General features: G+C 40.2%; 1 protein-coding gene across 2 annotated transcripts; it reads right to left on the bottom strand.

Moving 5' to 3' along the window:
* Positions 1-207: 207 nt before the first annotated feature.
* LOC101116630 (coagulation factor XI) lies at positions 208-20,959 on the bottom strand. 2 transcript variants are annotated; one of them, XM_027962555.2, is made up of 15 exons: positions 20,869-20,959; positions 19,970-20,025; positions 17,583-17,745; positions 16,068-16,174; positions 14,604-14,763; positions 11,242-11,351; positions 10,375-10,534; positions 8,076-8,185; positions 7,821-7,983; positions 7,627-7,733; positions 4,410-4,578; positions 3,164-3,339; positions 2,276-2,371; positions 1,581-1,720; positions 208-1,013 (listed from the first exon to the last, which is right to left on the bottom strand). In XM_027962555.2, exons 2-15 carry the CDS (start codon positions 20,022-20,024, stop codon positions 852-854), a joined length of 1,878 nt encoding a protein of 625 aa, XP_027818356.1. In that variant the 5' UTR covers position 20,025; positions 20,869-20,959; the 3' UTR covers positions 208-851. The 2 variants fall into 2 exon arrangements, with proteins under 2 accessions (XP_027818356.1, XP_060262922.1); XM_060406939.1 differs by having other exon boundaries at positions 1,586-1,720.
* Between the last annotated feature and the right edge of the window lie 2,205 nt (positions 20,960-23,164).

The raw sequence follows: 23,164 nt of genomic DNA, 5'->3' as shown, positions 1-23,164 counted from the left end.
CAAATCATTGTCTCCTGTAGGACTGGTGTATGTTACATTGATTTCTCTCCAATACATTTATCATCTACAAATGTAGATTTGTGAACCCACACTCACAGAGGCAGGTTGTCTAAAGTCTTTAGCTTACCCCCCTCATCTTCACCAGCCCTCCTGTACCCAAAACTATGCCAAATGCATATGAAATCCATGCACAAACAGAGGACCCACTTCCAGGTGGATTGCTGCTTTTAATCCTTTCCCTTACAGAAATTCTGGAGTCCACACTCTCACTTATTCATAGCTTGTCTCTACCCAAACCCATTTAAAAATTAACGACAAGAATTCTTGATTATTCTGAAACCTGCCATCAAATTCAGTTATTTTTTTCCCAAAAGAGTTCCCCGTACGCAGAGCACAGAATCTTGCGATTGGATGATGACTGTCCTGGTTCCTATTTTCTCCGCTTCCCATGTTTCATTCACCACACCTTTTTACAGTGGTTTCTTTGAGCAGTTCAACCCAATCCTTTGGTGCCGCCACTTGATCCTTTTCTGGTCTATCTGGCTATGCTTTCATCTTTAAATATCTTAATATCTTGATTGTATATCCTTGGTTTAGGAGAGGTATAGCCAACAAAACAGAACCTGGATACTGAAGTCAGACTCTGATCATCACGGAACCCTGGGAGCTTAGGGGGCATGACAGTTTGCTTTTTCTTACTAATACCCAACCCCTCCAGTCTGTTACAGTCTCAGAATTGTAGCCTGTGGAGGAAGATGAAGGTGCAGTGTCTTCTTCAGTGAAATCCAAACCCTTTTCAGGGAATGATCCGATTTACCCTTCAGGAAGTCGAATGGTCTCTGAGGACCCTTTCAAGGGCCTTGCGTTTTCTCCAGAATCCAGTCCATGTACTCGATCACGTTGGTGTAAATACCTGGCCGCTCCTTTTGGCCGCAGCCTTCACCCCAACTCGTGATGCCTACCAGGTGCCACACCTCGTTGTGTTTACAGGACAGGGGCCCCCCCGAATCCCCCTGTGACAAACAGAGAAAAGAAAAGGGCACGCAGATCAGTTCAGACTTCACATCTTAAATACCTTGCCCTGGGAGTGATTTCACCTGAAATTCTGTCTTGGCCCTTTAATAAACTTCAAAGAAGCAGATTACCTGCCCCCTATACCAATCTATCCACGTCAGGTTTTAGGGTAAGGAAAAAACAAACCCACTGTGTTCCCTGCTCATTGGCAGAAGACTTTTTTTAAAAATGCACCAAACCGAGGACTCCCTGGTGGCCCAGTGATTAAGAGTCCACCTGCCAATGCAGTGGTGGGTAGGGGCTGGGTTCGATCCCTGGTCTGGGAACTAAGATCTCACATACTGCGAAGCAGCGGAGCCCACGCGTCACATTACTGAGCCTGAGCACCGCAGCTTGGGAATAGTCCCCAGGCCCTGCAACTGGAGAAAGCCCCTGCGCAGCAGCAGAGACCCAGTGCAGCCAGATATAAATAAATTAGTAAAAAAATTTAACTTAAAAATTAAAAAAAGTTTAATGCATTAAACATTCCAATTTGAGTTTATTCAGTTGGCTGAAGACAGGGTTACCTTACAGGCATCCTTCCCTCCTTCTCTGTAGCCAGCACAGACCATCTTGTTGGTTATTCTGTGCTTTCTGTAACCTTCCTGGCATTCTTCATTTGTCATCAAGGGTACCTTGGCTTTCTGGAGAGTATTCTGTATTTTGTCTAAAATAAAATTTTGATTTATAAATGGAATAATCACATACATATAATATAAATTTAAATATAAGTACCTATATTTAAAATCAAAACCGCACCTATTTAAAAATCTAGAAGAAAACAAAAATCAGGTTTAGCTCACAGACCTTTGTAATCACAGCGTGTAGAGAAGATGTTATTCTCACTGTTGTACCATTTTGTTCATGTTAATTAAGCTCAAAATTAATTACGGCTCTAACTGGAATTACTTTCCAGAGAAAATAATTGGATAACAGGCTAAGACATTTACCGAAAAGTGCTAGGTTTTGAATTACACTTCATTGAAAGTAATGAGTCTTTAAAGAGATTGTCATATTTAAAATTTCCAATCAAATAGGTGAGGTATCGTCTTCATTTGGGTGATTTTTGCCTTTCCATCCTTATGAATACACTTTCTGCAATTGAATAATGTTATTATTTTACTCTCATTTTAGCTGTGTGACTTGAGATAGCAGAAAATGTTGTGATTAAACTGTGTTCTGTATCTTCAGCTGTAGCACACAGAAAAATATAGTTTCTTACCTCTTAATTTTCTGTATCCCCATCCGGTCACCCAGCATTCAGTATACATCACATTTCTATCTCCTTTGGAAGGGAGGCATATGGGCCTTTGAGAATCTAAATTTTAAAAATCACAGTTTAGTTATCAGAAACAGAATACATCACATTTCCCAGGAAAACTCTCTCCCTTCACTTTCTATGATTAGGGTGTGTTCTCAGGTTATTATATTCGGGTTTTCGTTTCCTCTTTGTCATGCGTTTTCATTCCTCATGGTCAGAGTTATCTATCACACATCAAGGATGAGGGAACAAGAGACAGCCTGCTCCATTAACTCTGTTACTCTCACGAGGTCTGGGATCCTATAGAAACTGCTTCCTCATTCTGACTTGCCATCCTTTCTTGCTGAAAAAGGAGATATAAATCATCTCTAACATTCCAATATATTATGAAGTCATGTCATTCTGTGAATCTGAAGAAAACTTGCCATTTGAACCCCTCCCCACAAAAAAATAGATTCAATCATCAGGACAGCATGCCAGCCTTTTATATGCATATGCATTTTTAAAAAATATGGACCATTTTGAAAGCCTTTATTGAGCTTGTTACAATATTGCTTCTGTTGTTTATGCTCTGATTTGTTTTGCCTGTGGGATGCAGCACATGGGATCTTAACTCCCTGACCAGGGATCAAACCTGCACTCCCTGTATTGAAAGGCAAAATCTCAACCACTGGACCACCAGGGAAGATCCCAGCATTCAGTCTTAATGGACTGAAAGGGGAGCTTTGCAGCCCTTCTCCCTTTTTAATGACAGTAATACGTGGAGGGATTGCCAAGGTCAGGCCATGAACCTGGGAGTGTGAACCCCAGCATCACTGTAGACAACTTTCTGTTTGAAATTTTCCATACCTGTGTAATTCATTGCTGTTTCTAGTTTCAACAAGGCAATATCATATCCACTTTCTGCCTTTTCATATTGATCATGAATTATTATTTCTTGAACTCCAAAGAAAGATGTATCCTCTTTTATTTCTGATTGATTCAAAATGCCGCTATAGACACGCAACACATTAGGTGACTCGACCCTAAGGAGTAAGCAAGAGAGGAAAAGAGAATTCCGTTAGCAAATAATTCCCAACCTTTTGAGATACAGTGCTATTTAACTAACTATTCCTAGCCAGTGAGGGGCTTTTATGTGGAAAGAAGTGATTTTCTGCTAAGATTTTTCAGTCACATAGTCCTCTTTTATGGAAGGTCCTGGGCTATCAATTACCTTATATTAAATGCACAAACATCAATGAATACTTTTTCCACCCTTCAACACACACACACACACACACACAGAGTTCTGGGTTTTACTTTAGGTGCGGCTATTGATTGGCTGTGACCCTGAGAAATTCACTCATACTTTCTGGCACCCCACTGTCCCATATGTTAAAGCTAAAAGAGACTAATGACCTCAGATCTTTGAGTTATGAGTAAGCTGCATAATGATAAAAATAAACCGACAAAACCACAAATCTGAGTCTAAAAACAACCTAGAAGATACTGCAGTGCAAAGAGGAAATCTAGTCAACTAAAATTCCCTGGGATACGCACAGTCTGCATGCTCTCGATGGAGCTTTTATATCTGGCCAGTAATGAAAATGACTGAAGTAGGGAATCCAATATGATGATGTATAATAAACCCTTCTTTCTGTGTCTGGAAATAGAGTGAGGGGTGGGGAGAGAGGAAGGGAGAGAGAGTGGAGAAGGAGGAGGAGGAGACAGAGTCAGAGCGGAGAGGGAGAATAAGTGGGAAATCACATCCAGGAAGCAGGACATTTTCTTTGAGTTTAGTCCTAAACCTAAAGCCCAGGACAGTGCACAGAAGGTGATATAATCAACAGGAGGTAAGCAGAAGTCCCCTGGGGATGTGTCTACATTTAGCCAGAAAAGTGGAATATTATAGAGTCAAACAGCCATGCTCCTGCACCTCTTCTGATGCTGGTATAGAATATGAACAGCTCTTCCTTTTTACTTTTTTCCCCACTAAAGACAAAATTAATTTAGCAAATAGGAAAATTGACATCTTTGAAATAAAATACTAGAGTAGATTTAATATTAATATATGCATGAGCATGGTGAACGAGTAAAACCAGCAATAGTACTGAACTCGTTGAAACAGTGAGCAGCTGTTAGTATCCACTGGTTTCCGATGATGGCGCCTCCGCACAGGTGTCTCTGGGTGGGTGATGTCATGTGCAGAGTTATCTGCCACGGCCATTCTCCGTGAACAGACTGGGTTCCTCCAACAATTCTGGTCTTGATTTTGGTTGTACACACTACGACAGAAGGATTGCAGTGAGTAACTTCCTAAATCTTCATTTTCTATCAGTAGTTAACGTTCCTTCAGGCACGCAGGGAATGCCCTTCCCTGGGTTCAATAATGTACCGTGACCTTCACTTGAAGATACTTTAGACTCAAGTTGGCAAAGCACGATATGAGCATGAAACCTGAATGAGTGGTTCACCTTGTAATTGCACGTTCCCAAATAATGCCCCAAATAATAGAGAAGGACAGGGCAGCCTGGCATGCTGTAGTCCATGGGGTCGCAAACAGTCAGACACAACCGAGCGGCTGAACAACAACAAAATAATGTCTCATCTGGGACTTCAAGGCTTACCCTCCCTCAAATGACAACCCCAGCGATTCTTTTAAAGCAATGGTGGTCAAGTGTGGCCCCCAGACCGACCTCCCAGGCATGACCTGAGAATTTGTGAGAGATGATTGTTCCTGGGCCCCACCTTAGACGTTGTGAATCAGAAACTCTGACAGTGGACCCTGACCGCCTAAGTTCTGATCAGCCTCACTGACGTTTGAGAGCTCTGGTTAGAGGTGAGCACCGTTTGCAGCCTTTGTCCGGTTCCTCCCAGTGCCCTTCCACCCCAGCTGCCCTGTGGCCCGCTTGGCCCCTCCAGCTCCACCACACCCCAACCCGGCTTCTCTTCTGTTTGTGAACAGCTTCTGCCCTTTGGTCTTGTTGACAGATTGGGGTTTTATGCTCGACCCTTGATATTTCCGAGGACTTTGATTCAAACTCACCCCTCAGTTTCTTTCTTGACTTGGAAAATTAATATGTCAGCAGTAACTAAAATATATTAATATATATAAAGACCTTGTTAAGATGAATTATAGATCTCAGTGTTCATTTCTGAGTTCAAACAAAGTGCTGAAAATACCCATGCTTGGCCTTGCATTTTGGACTAATAGATGTTTCTTTGGATGGCAATTGCTCTGTGTCTTCAGAAAGTTAAGTTATAGTATAAACCAATGACAGTGAAAGATATAAATGTCTCAGTCAGACATTCCCTTGCATATTAGCACATTTTTAATCTAATGCAGTAAAACCTAATCAACTCATTTCACTTATATCAGAAGGTGCATTAAAAAGACATAAGATTTTATTTTCCTTTATCTTATAGTTTCTGTTTATCTGTCAGTCTACACCTGATATAGTCTGTAACCTTTAGAGACCAGAGTCCATAGATTCATTAGAAAGGAACATAAGGAGGGACATTAGAACATTAGAAGCATAAGGAACATTAGAAAGGAAAGAGGGAAGAGAATGGATTCTGCAATTTAAGGTGTAAGTGCTGGCTCCCCTTTTTAAAGCGATGTCACCATTACTGACAATAAAATCGACTCCATCCTTTCTACTGCTTGGTAGCACCAGGACAATAGAAAGATCGTAAATGCTCCTTTTTGTCTTAGGGAAATTTATTGTAAGAAAAACAGAGAAGGTATGAGATACAACTCAACTGACTGTAAAGAAGCTAGAACCATCCAGAGTCCCATCAGAGCCCCTCTAAACCCTGCTGCTGCTGCTGCTAAGTCACGTCAGTCGTGTCCAACTCTGTGTGACCCCATAGATGGCAGCCCACCAGGCTCCCCCATCCCTGGGATTCTCCAGGCAAGAACACTGGAGTGGGTTGCCATTTCCTTCTCCAATGCATGAAAGTGAAAAGTGAAAGTGAAGTTGCTCAGTCGTGTCCGACTCTTGGCAACCCCATGGACTGCAGCCTACCAGGCTCCTGCGTCCATAGGATTTTCCAGGCAAGAGCACTGGAGTGGGGTGCCATTGCCTTCTCCGCTCTAAACCCTAGGAAGGCAGAATTTCCCAGCTAGGAGGGTAATATTGGACACAGTGTAACATTGTGTGTTCTACAAAACAAGTTCTCAGAACCTCAGGATTTATTTATTCACCTCTCAGTAGAGCCAGTATTTCTGACACAGAAGATTTTCATACTTTGAAATCTACTACAAAGCATAATTATCACGTCCATTTCACTCATTAAATCTCAGCTGCAACTTAATTTATATTGCATTGTAATATTGGGCAGTAAGCAATAAAAGTCTAGAAACATGCAGTGTATGTAAATCATGAACACTAAAGACGTCATAGGTTATTACGATAATTTAGGGAGGAATGCGTGTAGGGAGAAATGTTCTTATTCTATCCCTTAGTGTTGTTTTGTTACTATGCTTAGAAATTGGCCCCTGGAATAGAAGTACTGCTGATCTGGTATTATCATTTTTATATTATTATAGGTCTTGCTTAATATAGATAATCTTTTTATTTCTACTCTCATACTCATTGTTACAAGTTAATAAGGTTTTACTGTAACTTTTGCTAATATTCATAAATACTCTGAACACTTGTGGGAAATCTGAAGGCCCTGGAGAAGGAGTTACTGAATATTTCTTGTATATATAACATAATTTTCCAAACATAAGATGATTATTTATATTTCAATTAAAGATCAAGTAACAACCAACAGAAAGAAGATGACTAATCAAGATGCTGGTTGATATTTCTATTATAAAGGATAATAAGAAAGATCACTGACCTTGATATCAACAAACAGACATAAAAATGTTGACTAAACCTGAGCCTCACCAGGAAATACTGGGTTATATAAATGTATCAAATTATAAAATGTTTAAGCAAAAAATGTTAGTCACTCAGTGGTGTCTGACTCTTAGCAAACCCATGGACTATATAGCCCACCAGGCTCCTCTGTCCATGGGATTCTCGAGAATACTGGGGTGGGTTGCCATTCCCTTCTCCAGGGGATCTTCTTGACCCAGGGATTATAACATATATTTAATTAATGCCAGGCAATGCAGAGTTTAGTTAAAGCCCAATATTTACCTTTAAAACAGGTCAGCCTGATTGACAGCAGTGAAAATAACAGAAAATTGTAACTACATTCATTGTTGTACTAATTTTCTCCCCTCTGTGGCTATTATTGATTCTCTTAGTCATGACATACTCAGGATAAAATAACCCCTTCAGGTTATTACTTTTTTCAAGTGACGTTAAACTCACCATTATCCATTTTACATAACCTTAATGTGTATCCAGAGATGCTTCCTGTCCCATGAAGTATTTTAGTTGGAGATCCATTTGCAGAAAGTTTTAAGTAGCATTTACCCCTGCAGGTTGGAAGCAAAATGGTATAAACATAACACATCTCTCAACAAGCTGGGACAGGAGCGTCTATGGGACTTGACAGGTCTTACTTCCTTCCGTTGCACGATTCTTGAGATGGAGAATAGGTAAAGAATTGGCAGCGGATGCTATTGGTACATGTTTTCTGGCAGGCTTCATGCCCGTCCGCGTCTACGATGTCCAGTTCTTCTCCCAAGAACTCAGTGTGGCGATAGAATGAAGAATGGCAGAACACTGCACGGCAGAAGCACAGATTGAGATGCGGAATGCAGACCTTCCCGCCCATTTGCTGGCCTTGATCAGAAGGAAGAGCTTGCACTGATTACCTGGGACACTGTGCCGGCAGTTTTGTAGACTGAAACCAGAAAAGGCTTTGTTCTTTCTAAAGCGTGCGCTTGGCAATCCACTTACAGATGTTTTAAGGAGACACAGATTTCTAAGAGTGAAAAAGGGACGTCAAGAGGCACCATGTAAACCGCATCAAAGAAGAAGACATTTTCATATCGCATATAGAAATCAATTCCTATTGGTATTTAATAGGGAAGGGGTTTCCGTTTTCAAAGTACACTGAGTCAGACTCTAGGTTGCATAGGTGGCGGACATTTTCCAAACTGCCTCTCAATTTTCTGAGCTTGCTCTGTTCAACATCACTGTTCCTAGCACCTTCCTTTTTCATTTCCTTTCTCTCAACTTTCCTAGACTATCTCAACTATCCAAGAATTTTCACGCTGCCTAGAAATCTGCTACTGAAGAGTTGCTGTAGGCTTAGACAGAGATAAATGCAGGCTCCACACCCAGGCAGCATTTCTCTGGGAGGAAGGAACCTTTCCTAACTAGTACAAAATCACAGTCCAGGGCAGTGATGTCCAACAGAGGTTTTTGCAATGACGTAAACACTCCACATCTATGCTAGTCACTACAACAGCCACTAGCCAGCCATATGATGAGTCTTTGAAATGTGGCTAGTACAGCTGAGGAAATGAAGATTTAGTTCTATTTAATATTCATTAATTTGAATTTAAGAGGCCAAGTCTTGGCTTGTAGCACCCATGTTCTTCTCTCATCCTGTAATGATGATCAAATACCTCCTCTTATAGGTATTGATTGGAAATTTTATAAATGGAATATGAAAGAAAGAGAACCATGATTAAGACAAAATAACACCTTACAAAGGCATCTTTCTAAGTTCTGAAATTTTTAATGCCTTAAGGCTCAATCTGTGCCCTCCTTCTCTCTATTCAATTTTTTGATGATCTCCTCAGTTTCAGCGGCATTAATTACCAGCTGGGGATACCTAATCACTAACTTAAATCTCTCTTTTTAACTGCCAATTCGATATTTCTTTCTCATTGACTACCAGACACCTCTTCCCTCTTGAAATCATCTCTATAGGAAATCTTCCCTCATCTCTTCATTGGTATTTCCATCCTTCCAACTTTCTTGAGCCAAAAAATTTTGCAGCCATTGCTGACTTTTTCCTTCATGCTGGTATTCAATCAACAAATCTTACTGGCTCTACGTTAACAATATATCCCAATCTAATCACTTCTGTTTTACTTCCACTCTGGCCCAAGTAGTACAAGATTTTTAATCTATTGAGCATACTTATCGCATCCCCATGTTTAGAACCATTTTGAGAAAATGAAAGTAGCAAAGATATTCTCATGTGACAAACCTACTATTGATACTTCTATAGTTATATCCTCCCCAGATTAAAAAAAAAAAAAAAAAAACAGCCTTGCTTGATGGACAGGAGCTCAAGGGCTTATTTTGGCTGAATTTCTCTGGAGGACACTCCCCCCAGGAATGAACAGCCATGTCAAGCAAATGCCAAGAACTCTTAAGAATTCAGATTCAGATAATACCTACAACCTAGATTTTAAAGCAAACAGTCTTAAGATGATTTCTCCTTTTTTTTAAAGTGAATTTTGTTAATGGGGGCAACAAACATCCTTTTGATGATCATAGCAGTTTTCCATGCTTTTATTACAGTTCCCTGTGTTAATATGCATCATTAGGGAAATGGCCGAAATTCCCGAAGCATCCTCCACCATTATGCCCAATTCTTTTGATGAAAGCTACTGTCTGCCCCACTCTCCACTTTGAATTTGACGGGTCACTGCAATTTCCAGCTCTTTGTACTCCTGTATCAATGATCTTAAACCAGGCATTGGGCTGAGATACCTCTCAGTGACTATCATTAGTTTCTTCCTTCTCTTCAGAACTAGCAACCCTCTCATTGTTGCCACTGTGGTTCAGTCACTAAGTCGTTTCCGACTCTTTGGGACCCCATGGACTATAGCACACCAGGCTTCCCTGTCCTTCACCATCTCCCGGAATTTGTTCAAATTCATGCCCATTGAGTCGCTGATGGTATCTAATCATCTCATCCTCTGTTGCTGTCCTTTTGCTGAAGGCAAAGACCTCCCTCACCTAAAGAAAAGCAAAAGTCCTGTGGTCACTGAGTGGGAAATGGAAAGAGAGGCACTAGGATTCTTCCTTGCGGTTTTTATCTATTCTAGAGAGACATTTAGATAAAATTTGTAGTTGCTCAGAATTTTCAAGGGTGGGTTTTGATCAACTGTTTTAAAAGATAACACATGACCCTTAATCTTAACTCCTTACCTTTCAGATGCTGTTGGCCATTCTTCAGACAAGAAGGTAAAAAACAGACAGCTGGGATGGTGAGTACAAATGCTGCGACAGACAAAGGGATCTGGGGCCACGACAGTGTCGATGGTGATGTCCACAAACGCTGTTCTCGGGAAAACGTCCCTAATGCAAGCTGCACGGCAGAAGAAAGCATATTCAGAAGGTCAGTCCATTGGTAGCATCGGTAAAAGTAAAACCCCACTCACGGTATTCATACATTCCGTATAAACATTTGTTGGGAGGTGAGGGAGGGATGAACAGGCAGAACACAGGGAAATTTCAAGGCAGTGAAAGTATTCTGAATGGTACTCTGATGATGGAAACGTGCCACTATGTATTTGTTCAGACCCATTCAATGTATGACTCCAAGAGTGACTTGTAATGTAAGCTTTGAACTTCGGGTGATTGTGATGTGATTATGATGTTGGCTCGTCAGTTGTAACAAATGTACCATCTGGTGAGGGATGCTGGTAATAGGGGCGGCTGACTATGTGTCTGGGCAGGAGGTAAAGGGAAATGTTTATCCTTTCCTCTCAATTTTGCTGCGAACCTAAAACGGCTCTAAAGAAACAAGGTCTTCCTAGTAACTTTAAAAGATTTGTTTATCCCAAGATCTTTTACATTTTTAAAATTAGGATAACTGAAGTGATTGCTGTAAGCTTTAAATTCCAATATAAATTTTTATCCTATAGAACATCAGGAATTTTTTTTCATGAGGAAAATAAAAGGTCAATGGATCCATTTTACCAGGGAGCACAAATTGGTATCCTAAGTGAGGCCTACTGTACATATCATTAGCACTGAATGGCTAAACTACCTCATTAAGAAGATAAGAGTTACCCAGGTTAGAAAGGCCGCAGGACTTCAAAGAAAATCCAGATACCACTTCATGGAGCTTCGTTATGCTGGTTGGTGTCCCTGTTTGGGTGTTCTTCAACAGACAAGTGTTACTGAATAAAGACCAAAATGGAAAATTATTTTATCCCTCCAAATGCAAGTAAGGAAAACTATAAGGTAATAAAAAAAAATCACATTTAGAGATGGCCTGGGCATGGAAGCTAAAGAATTGCTCTGAAAGCTTTGATCTGAGAGACTAGACAGCTGCTCTTGAGTCCCATCTCTGCTGGGAGTTGGTGGTTCTGTGAATTTTGTCCATTTTATTTTTTCATCAGTAAAATGACAGCTTTAGATGGGTAGTGACATGAAGAGTGGAGACGGAATTAAAGACTTCTCAAGCTCGTCTCAATTTTACCATTTTAACTTTTCTAATAATACCTAGCAACTCCTGATGTCCTGGCTTGCTGCTCACTTTGCATTGAATCTTACATATAAAATATGTAGAAAGGTGGCTTTGAGCTGAGCTAAAGGTAAACCACAAAACCTTAATTATTGATTTGAGAACTTCATCTTGTGTTATCATTCATTGCTTTTCTTCAAGTAAATCTTTGATGCTTTATTTCCGCTCATCTCCTTTTTGTGAATGTGTAGACCAGAATGTGAAAATCCAAATACTAGTCATCTTGAGTTCTTCTTTCATTGTTGGATTTCAGATAAGTGTAGTACATGTATGTGCTGAGTCTCTTCGGTCATGTCCTACTCTCTGCGAACCCATGGACTGTAGCCTGCCAGGCTCCTCTATCCATGGAGTCTCCCAGGAAAGAATACAGGAAAGGTTTGCCCCTTCCTTCTCCAGGGAATCTTCCCAACCCAGGGACTGAACTCACACCTCCTATGGCTCCTGCATTGCAGGCAGATTCTTTACCCCTGAATCACCAGGGAAGCTCCAGATAATTGTACCTCCCTATACAAATCCAATTTCTGGCAAGAATACACAGAAGAACTATATAAAAGAGATCTTTACAACCAAAATAATCATGATGGTGTGATCACTCACCTAGAGCCAGACATCCTGGAATTTGAAGTCAAGTGGGCCTTAGAAAGCATCACTACAAACAAAGCTAGTGGAGGTGGTGGCATTCCAGTTGAGCTATTTCAAATCCTAAAAGATGATGCTGTGAAAGTGCTGCACTCAATATACCAGCAAATTTGGAAAACTCAGCAGTGGCCACAGGACTGGAAAAGGTCAGTTTTCATTCCAATCCCAAAGAAAGGCAATGCTAAAGAAGGCTCAAACTACCGCACAATTGCACTCATCTCACATGCTAGCAAAGTAATGCTCAAAATTCTCCAAGCCAGGCTTCAGCAATATGTAAACCGTGAACTTCCAGATGTTCAAGCTGGTTTTAGAAAAGGCAGAGGAACCAGAGATCAAATTGCCAACATCCGCTGGATCATTGAAAAAGCAAGAGAGTTCCAGAAAACACATCTATTTCTGCTTTATTGACTATGCCAAAGCCTTTGTGTGGATCACAATAAACTGGAAAATTCTGAAAGAAATGGGAATATCAGACCACCTGATCTGCCTCTTGAGAAATCTGTATGCAGGTCAGGAAGCAACAGTTAGAACTGGACGTGGAACAACAGACTGGTTCCAAACAGGAAAAGGAGTACGTCAAGGCTGTATATTGTCACCCTGCTTATTTAACTTATATGCAGAGTATATCATGAGAAACGCCGGGCTGGAAGAAGTACAAGCTGGAATCAAGAATGCTGGGAGAAATATCAATAAACTCAGATATGCAGATGACACCACCCTTATGGCAGAAAGTGAAGAGGAACTAAAAAGCCTCTTGATGAAAGTGAAAGAAGAGAGTGAAAAAGTTGGCTTAAAGCTCATCATTCAGAAAACTAAGATCATGGCATCTGGTCCCATCACTTCATGGGAAAGAGATGGGGAAACAGTGGAAACAGTGTCAGACTTTTTTTGGGGGGGGCTTCAAAATCACTGCAGATGGTGATTGCAGCCATGAAATTAAAAGACGCTTACTCCTTGGAAGGAAAATTATGACCAACCTAGATAGCATATTGAAAAGCAGAGACATTACTTTGCCGACTAAGGTCTGTCTAGTCAAGGCTACGGTTTTTCCTGTGGTCATGTATGGATGTGAGAGTTGGACTGTGAAGAAAGCTGAGTGCTGAAGAATTGATGCTTTTGAACTGTGGTGTTGGAGAAGACTCTTGAGAGCCCCTTGGACTGCAAGGAGATCCAACCAGTCCATTCTGAAGGAGATCAGCCCTGGGATTTCTTTGGAAGGAATGATGCTGAAGCTGAAACTCCAGTACTTTGGCCACCTCATGTGAAGAGTTGACTCATTGGAAAAGACTCTGATTCTGGGAGGGATTGGGGGCAGGAGGAGAAGGGGATGACCGAGGATGAGATGGCTGGATGGTATCACTGACTCGATGCATGTGAGTCTGAGTGAACTCCGGAGTTGGTGATGGACAGGGAGGCCTGGCGTGTTGCAATTCATGGGGTTGCAACGAGATGGACACAACTGAGCGACTGAACTGAACTGAACTGATACAAATCCAAAATATCTCAAATATTTCTAAATTGAAAAGTTAATGATATTTTTCCCTAAAAATATTTCTCAAGAGAAAATAAGTTAATCAATTGCAAATCAGATCCTTTTATATTTTTACATAATATATTTACCCCTGGAATATTTCAAAATCTAGTAGCGGGACAAGTTTTAAAGTATTTCACATAGGTTTCCGTTACTTTGTCTCAGGTGGGGAATAGTTATTTGGGAGGATATCTGAGTAGGTTTTTCTTTTTGATTCTACCAGTTCAGACTGTAGCATCCTTTAGGTTGAGAAGGGAACTAACTGACCATTGCAACTGTTTTAAAATTGCCAATTAAGAAATGTAGCACTCTATAAATTAGCAGCAGACAGAGGTTCAGTCCCTGGGTCAGGAAGATCCCCTGGAGAAGGAAATAGCAACCCACTCCAGTATTCTTGCCTGGGAAATCCCATGGACAGAGGGGCCTGGCAGGCTACAGTCCATGGGGTCACAAAAGAGTTGGACACAACTTAAGAGACTAAACAGTAACAACAATAAATTAGCTAAGAGGTGGATTTAACATTTTTGGTAAGTGTCCTTGAAAGACAGATTCTGTATTATAAAAGGAAGTGCATCCAAGCTAGACTTTAAATACATTTTTCACCAAAAAATCTATAGTATTAGTATTTTTAGAATTGTCTTGCATGGGTTAAAAATAAAATTTGACATCAAGTTGATAGGAAAAAAAAAAAAAAAGAATTCCGTTTTGTTTTCCATCAGCCCATAGCTCACTCACCGATCCTTTATGCTTGGAAAGTGACTTGTGGCGAATGTAAAAAAATGACAGTGCGTGTCGTCTGTACACCTCTGTTGGCATTCCTGAGCACTCTGGGTAATAGAGCTGTTATAGTTCATCCCCTTCATGTTTAGGTCCACATACACATCTTTGTTGCAAGCTGGAAATAAAATCAGAATCTATGGGTATTTTCCAGTCTCTGGGGTCAAGTATGATCATTCAGTCTCAGCCACTGTTCCTCCAGACTTGCTCTTTCACTGACTTTTTCTCAGAAATCCTCTAATTCTATTTTAATCTGCTCAATTCCTACTCTTCCATGGAAACAGTAAGAGGATGCCATTGTCTTCTTATACTGCAGCAACATGGTGCTGCTGCTAAGTCGCTTCAGTCGTGTCCGACTCCGTGCGACCCCATAGACGGCAGCCCACCAGGCTCCACCGTCCCTGGGATTCTCCAGGCAAGAATACAGGAGTGGAGTGCCATTTCCTTCTCCAATGCATGCACGCATGCTAAGTTGCTTCAGTTGTGTCCAACTCTGTGCAACCCCATAGGCAGCAGCCCACCAGGCTCCTCCATCCAGGGACTTTTCCAGGCAAGAGTACTAGAATGGGGTGCCATGTCCTTCTCCAATGTGTGAAAGTGAAGTCACTCAGTTGTGTCCGACTCTGTGCGACCCCATAGATGGCAGCCCACCAGGCTCCTCCGTCCTTGGGATTTTCCAGGCAAGAGTTCTGGAGTGGGGTGCCATTGCCTTCTCCAGCAGCAGCATGAGACTTGTACATTTCTGCTTCAGTTTTATGAACTGGCCTCTCTTGTCTCCTTCACTCCACTAATGGACTGATTCACTAATTAACCTATACTACTAGTATCTATTTCACTATTATGGCAAGTGTCATCTCAACCTTTATAGCTGCTTTCCTTGATTTGAATTAATGTATTTAATAAGGACTTTCATATAAAACTTTAAGCTGGAAAGGAGAGGGGAAAAAATGAATGATGACCTGATGTAGTTGGATGTGTCCGATGAGATAAATATTAATGACCTGTAATAGGATGGGGCTTCCCAGGTGGCGTTAGTGGTAAAGAATCCACCTGCCAATGCAGGAGGCACAAGAGACAGGGCTTCTATCCCTGGGTCGGAAAAATCCTGTGGAGTAGGAAATGGCACCCTGCTCCAATATTCTTGCCTGGAAAATTCCACTGACAGAGGAGCGTGGTGGGCTATGTCCACGGGGCCACAAGATGTCAGACACAGCTGAGTGATTAAGCACAAGCACAACATATGGAGTGGTGGGGGAAGACAGGCATGTGTGCCAATTTTTACTCTGCGTGAAGAGTGCTTCGCTGAGAGGGTTTGTTTCCATATCGCAGGATTTTATTTTATAGCCATAAAACCATAGCTGGTGTAACTGCCTGTATACATCACAGTAACTAATCAATATCAATTCTAGCAAGACGTCTTACCACTTATTTGGTGCAAGCATTGCTTGGAAGAATATCCAGAAATTGCTCCTGTCATATTCACCATTGGCAGTGTTCCTGTAACACTGTCTTTCAGGAGGCAAGTATACCTGTTTTTTTTTAAAGAAATAACATTACTGGGTGAAAATGTATGTTTTATAACGGATCTTAAAAGTCAGCCCACAGAGAGTCAAAGAGAAGGAAACATTCCTCTATCTCATGCCAAAACAAATATTTTCTTAAGAGACTGTGAATTTGGTTTTCACTCCAACATCTTGACATTGAAAAAAGGACATAAAATTTTCCTTCCAAACACGAAATAGGAGTGGGTGAACTATGGCCTTTAGGTTAAATGCAGCTCTCTGCCTGTTTCATTATATAGTTCATGAGCTAAGAATGGTTTCTATAGTTTTCAGTGATTATATTTTGAATCATTATATAAGTATTTATATAATATCCTTGATTTTTTGGATACACAAAGCCTAAGATATTTACTTTCTGCCTATTAAGAAAAACTTTGCCAACCTCAGTCATAAATTCTAGAATAGTACATTTTATAAGTTCAGGGAACTATGTAAATACTCTGAATGCAGCAATAATTCATAAAGATGTTGATAATGTCATTCTGCTGTAAAGCTTTATTATTAAATGTTAAACTCAATATGAAAACAAAAATGGTAGGTGGACTGTCCCAAGATTTTTAAGAATATGACTATAGAGACAAAACCACCAAATGTAATTTGTGAATCTTGATAAGATTCTGGTTAATTACTGTAAATTACATTGGAAGGACAACTGAGATGATATAAAGGGATTCTTGTTAATATTTAATGTCTTTTGTGTATGATAATATATGCTGAAATATTTAAGGGTGAAATATTATGATGGCTTCAAATTATTTCAAATGGTTAGACATCTACACATACATAATAGAGAAGACCAAAATGACGAAAAGACTTGGGATGATATGAAATCATTGTACTATTCTTTTAAATTGCCTTTATAAACAGTGATTTTTTTTTCTAATAACATCATTGAGGGAAATATACTAATTTGAATAATATAAAGTATCAATCTGGAGAAGGAAATGGCAACCCACTCCAGTATTTCTGCCTGGAGAATCCCATGGACAGAGAGGAGCCTGGCGGGCTACAGTCTACGGGGTCGCATAGAGTCCGGCACGACTGAGCGACTTCACTTTCACTTAAAGTATCAGTAATCAATTGAAAGGCAAAGAACAAAATGATGAACTGGCTTTAAAGTAGAAAAAAATCAGAGAGTACCGTTAATACTGAGACCACCAGAGAGCTGGAAAGTCCACACAGAGGGGCACGGCCGTTCCTCCTGACCTGCCTAAATGCTGCTCTTTCTTCTGTAAATATTTAGTATTTCAGTTGAAGGAACATACATTTTCCAATGTTAACGTCAAGTTTTATAAAATGGTAGATGACAGTTCATTGTTGGTAACTGTCTGTCATATACAATCTATTTCCTCTATGTAGAAAAGCAAACATTTACCACTTGGTAGGATCTTCGGATGATGATTCCGTCATAAAAGTGAAGAGCAAACACCTCGGATGGTGGGTGCAGGTGATTTGGCAGTGCTTGGCGTTTGGCGTGAAAGCCACAGTGATGTCCCCTCCTTTAAAGCAGGCATCTTGGAACAGCGTGGTCACACACTCTAGGTCGTAATACATGGCGCATGTGATTTTGGATTTTATGGGGCACATGTCTGATCAGGTAATAATCTCACAAAGGCATGTGAAATAGGTCTACTTAACGGGAAATATGCCAGAACTTAGAAACCAGGGCCATCAACACTTTTAGTTTATTGGATAAGCAGCCACAGATAGAAAAGAAAATTATGAAACGGCATGTGTGTCTCAATAGAACGGCGCTTCTGAGTGATTGTCCGGAGATGTGGGTGCTTTGCGAGTAATTGATTTGTTTCTCAGATCTTTTCGGGCAAAAACACCTTCTAGGACCCCATCCAGGTCTAGAATGGTCTCTGCTTTTCCTTTCCCCATCGCTTCTCTATGTCTAAACACCATGCTTGTGTAAGGCTCCGTGTAGCCTTTGGGTAGCCACGCAGTTTTGGGTACCTACTGCTTTGGGTAGCGTTTGATGGCCCTTGAGGGGATAAGGTATCATGTCACTTCACTCTTTTAAATGGACCAGTTCAATTGACCTACAACACTATGTTAGTTCCTGTTGCACAACATAGTGATTGGATATTTCTGTACATTTCAGTTTATCATCATGACAAATCTAGTTACCATCGGTCACCATACAAAGATAGTACAAAGTTATTGCCTATATTCCCCACACTGCACAGTCTGTTACTATGAATCACTTATTTTGCAGCTGGAAGTGAGGACCTCTTAATCACCCTCACCTATTTCTCTCTTCGCCTTACGGCCTCCTCTCTGGAAATCACCTGTTGGTTCTGTGTTTCTATGCCTCTGTTTCTGTCTCATTATGTTTGTTCACTTGCTTTGTTTTTAGGAATTAACATAGCATTGTACATCAAGTATATTTTAAAAATAAACATTTTTTTTTAAAAGAGATCAGATTTGTGTATACCAGAGACAGTCACTGGAGGAAAAGGGTATTGGATATGGATAGTCAAAAGGGGGATTCCCTGGCAGTCCAGTGGTTAAGACTTCGTGCTCCAAATGCAGAGGGCCTGGGTTCGATTCCTGGCTGGGGAGCTAAGACCCTGCATGCCGCATGGCATGGCCAAAAAAAAAAAAGTCAAAAGGTACAAACTTCAAGTTATAAGATAAATAAGTACCAGAAATGTAATGTACAACATGATAAATGTAATTAACACTGCTGTACGTTATATGTGAAAGTTAGGAGAGTAAATCCTATGAGATAGCATCATAAGGGGCACATTTTTTTTCTGTTTCTTTAATGTATCTATATGAGATGATGACCACATTGTGGCCGTCATTTCATGATGTATGTAAGTAAAATCATTGTGGTGTAGACCTTAAACATATACAGTGTGGTGCATCAATTATATTTTACTAAAACAAAGCCAAACAAATAAATAGGTCATTTTAGTAACAAAAACTTTAGACTCTTAGAAAAATTATTGAAGCCCCTTCCACTGAAACCATAAATAAGTTAAAAATACAAACAAAACTAAATTACATAAAATTGAAATTTTCTTCTATTTCTAGAAAGAAACATCTAATATTCCAGATTGTGGATTTTTAGGTCACTGCTATTTTAATCACTGAATAAAGGTATTGGAGTTTTTAATCTTGGTATATTTTCCTTGACAAATACTAAGATATAACCCTTGGTCTTCTTAAATATATAGTATATATATATATATAACAAAAATTAAAATATTTGGGCAGAACAAAATATAACTCAAACTTATTGTAGCAACAAAAATATAAGTAAAACTAAAAATAAATCATTTTACCTCAGTAATAACCAACATGCCAGTAAGTATGTGGAAAAGTATACACGTAAAAAAACAGTAGAAATTACCACTAGAGGCTTAGAGGATTATGTAGTCCATGGACTTAAATGAGGAGAAATTTCAACTTCATTTTCACTAACTTCTAACTAAAATATGGCATATCTTTCCACGGCTAATGTAGGAGCAAAATGCATTCGTGTCCACAGGACCTGTGCCTTTGGCATAATAAAAATAGCAGATCTGAAAAAACTACCGTTTCAGATCTCTCAGAATATCATTAGCACTCATGACTAGTTTGATTGTAATTACCATGCAGGGTTAGACCCACCACTAGACCTTCTTAAATAAAATATTAATAAGACCATGTGTGATTTTCCCTTTTGGGTTTATGCCCTCCTGTTTTCTAATCCATAAGTCGGGGAACCAAGCTATTTCCAGTCCGCACTAAAGATAAAACTGTACTTACCACCAGCAACGGAGGCAAATAAAGTGAAATGTACCATTTGGTATAATAAATTCATCCTACAAAAAATGAAAAATGTGCATATGTTTACAACATAAGACATGAATTTTAATTAATTTACTGAAGTCAGAGTTTACAGGAAATGTGGAGGGAGAGGAGTAAATAATTCAATAGGAGTCACAGAGCTCCTTATCATAATGCTGAATTTTATCTCCCCCCCAATCCTAGAATATTCAACATGCTTGTTTGTGCAGTGGTCAGCACCTTCACGATTGGGAGGAACCGTTAGAAGGGTCGTCCCCTTTCCTTCCTTCCCTCCCTCTCTTTGCCTCCAGCTCACTATTGATCAGACATGTCTTATGATCATCTGACCCTCTCTCCATCTCCATTTTTCCGTATTTATCTTCTCTTCCAATTCATTTCCTTTGTTTCCATTGTTGAAGTTTCTTTTCTAAATCTATCAAAGAAGCTATAATTGATTTTCTACTTCTAAAATGTTCTATTTTTAAAATGAGGTTGCAAATATATTCCTAGATTGTCTTGGTCTTCTACACACATACTTATCTCCACAAAGCCCTGAATTGACATCTCTATGGAAAACTTGAGACAGTTTTCCTGTCTCAAGGGAAATCTATGAGACAGATTGTCTTCTGATGTGTTCATATTACTCTTGAGCATCTTTTCAATTCCTAAAATACTTGCTACTGAGTACAAACTATTACTCTTCTTCCATTCTGCAATCTCCTCCCACATTGCTTATGGGTATTAACTAAAAACTTCCAAAATATTAAATCAGACACGTTTTATTCTCTATTGTAAAAAATTTTTAACTCCACAGAAAAAGGCACATCAAGGAATAATTGTTTGAGGGACCTCTTAAATAACAATTTTTGAAATCATACCTGAAACACCTTGTTTGTTGTGATTCTTAATAAGAATGTTTTTTGTCTTCCAAAATGGCCATCCTCTTCTCAATGAGTTTTTGCAGGTACTGTTCACTTAACTTTAATATTTACTTTTACTGATTCCCAGTGTGATGTAACATCATTTCCTTGTGCAGAATGCCTGTCAAAGTACTTAAAATCTTTGCATATCAAACATGTACTCTGGTAGAGGTGCTTGCTTTTTCAATACACTGATTTTTTTTTCTCTCTCGTTTTCCTGTGTATCCCAACAAGTGACCAGAGAGAAGCTTAGAGAACTTAAATTTGCCTGTGTGCCTTAACCCACTCCAGTATTCTTGCCTGGAAAATCCCACGGACAGAGGAGCCTAGTAGACTACAGTCCATGTGGTTGCAAACAGTCGAACATGACTGAGTGACCTCACTTTCACTTCTTCACTTCTTAACCATTGTTGCTAAGTAGCTTCAGTCGTGTCTGACTCTGTGCGACCCCATAGATGGCAGCCCACCAGGCTCCCCCGTCCCTGGGATTCTCCAGGCAAGAATATTGGGGTGGGTTCCCATTTCCTTAAACTCAAAATGAGGATGCCCGCTGGCCAAAGCTGCACTTAACCACATTTTCAAATAGCAACTGTTAATCATTAATTTCAGGCTAACTGGAATCTCACCATCTGAAAAGAAAACAAGGAAAGTCTGATGGACTGATGTTTGGAAAAGTAGAGAACTGAAACTCAGCTGTTCCAGGGTTGTGGAGCAGGTGGGGTCAATTGTAGATCCCTGCTTTTCTGCAAGCCTATTTCCCCTTACACAGTGTTACCTTGGAGACCTGGAAAGGATTAGTTGTAATGAGCGCTAGTAGCTCAGCGGTAAAGCATCCATCTTCAATGCAGGAGACCCAGGAGGTCTGGGTTGGGAAGATCCCCTGGAGGAACACATGCAACCCACCCCACTGTTCTTGCCTGGGGAATCCCATGGTCAGAGGAGCCTGGGGGACTACAGTCCATGGGGTCTACAAAGAGTAGGACTCAACTGAGTGACTAACACTTTCAGGGAATTAGATCCCATGTGGAGAAGGCAATGGCACCCCATTCCAGTACTCTTGCCTGGAAAATCCCATGGACGGAGGAGCCTGGTAGGCTGCAGTCCATGGGGTCGCTAAGAGTCAGACATAACTGAGTGACTTCACTTTCACTTTTCACTTTCATGCATTGGAGAAGGAAATGGCAACCCACTCCAGTGTTCTTGCCTGGAGAATCCCAGGGACGGGGGAGCCTGATGGGCTGCCGTCTACAAGGTCGTACAGAGTCGGACACGACTGAAGTGACTTAGCAGCAGCAACAGTAGCAGATCCCATGGGGCAGGGCCAAAAATAAATAAATGAAAATAAAAGTAAATTTCAGCTACACAAAAAGCATATGTCTATAATGCACTGTTCTTTATGCAGTTCGAACATAGACTAGCGAATTTATGCCAGGAAAGCTTTTTGTGGAGAACTGATACATGAAATTATGTAAGGTCCTTACTTCCCTGTACTGTTTACTTCATGAAACCCCATCTCTATCCTAAAGCCTTAGTACAAAGATTATAATGATAGGCCTCCAACTCTATTGAGAGAAACAGAAAGACTCTGACAAGCGATATACATCATTGGGAAACCAAGTAATATTTTCCTAAATTTGGTCTCGCTAAATTAGTGAAATTTCTAAAGCCTTCGAAATAATGTAAGGATTCTGAAATATTCTTGTCTATTCAAATGAAAATAGAATAAGAGTCTTACCTGTGTAGGAACTCTTCCAGATTAAATAGAGCTTCTTTTCAAATTGACACCAAGTATTCTAAGAATTCTCTTCGACCAATGTTTTGCAGATTAGAATTCTAATGTTAAATACTTTTCTCTTAAAGCTTTCTCCCCCCACCCCCTGCAGTGAAGTAGAACACTTTCGAAGCTTAATGAAAATAGGGAATTACTGGACAAAATCTCAGGAAAAATTCAGAACTTGGTCTATAGAGACCCAAGAATAAGTTAGAAGCTGGAATCCTTGGTGGCCTAAAATTCTCTGTCTGGGACAGGAAGAAACACACAGGTGCACTTTCTCAGTCACAGCCAACGTCAGATTTCTCTTGGAGCTCCTTTCTTATCAAGACTTGCTTCGAAGAAAAGCACAGACTCCAACGTCCTGAAGCCTCTTCCTTGCTGTCCCTGAAATATCCCCTTTTCATTCTCTTTTAATACTGACCTTTCAACCCTGGCATTACTAATATTTGGGACAGATAATTCTTTGTTCTGAGGGGCTGT

Source organism: Ovis aries, chromosome 26, assembly GCF_016772045.2.
Source record: "Ovis aries strain OAR_USU_Benz2616 breed Rambouillet chromosome 26, ARS-UI_Ramb_v3.0, whole genome shotgun sequence".
In the NCBI taxonomy this organism is placed as follows: Eukaryota; Metazoa; Chordata; class Mammalia; order Artiodactyla; family Bovidae; genus Ovis; species Ovis aries.
This window is presented reverse-complemented; position numbering and strand designations above follow the sequence as displayed.

Bases quoted from the DNA above. Each gene is read 5' to 3' on its own strand.
- LOC101116630 (XM_027962555.2), bottom strand. From the start codon at position 20,024: ATGAATTTATTATACCAAATGGTACATTTCACTTTATTTGCCTCCGTT. The intron at 17,746-19,969 runs GTAAGTACAGTT...ATTACGACCTAG, and splicing joins ATTTGCCTCCGTTGCTGGTG to AGTGTGTGACCACGCTGTTC. The intron at 8,186-10,374 runs GTAAGGAGTTAA...TTTCACTCTTAG, and splicing joins TGGCCAACAGCATCTGAAAG to AAATCTGTGTCTCCTTAAAA.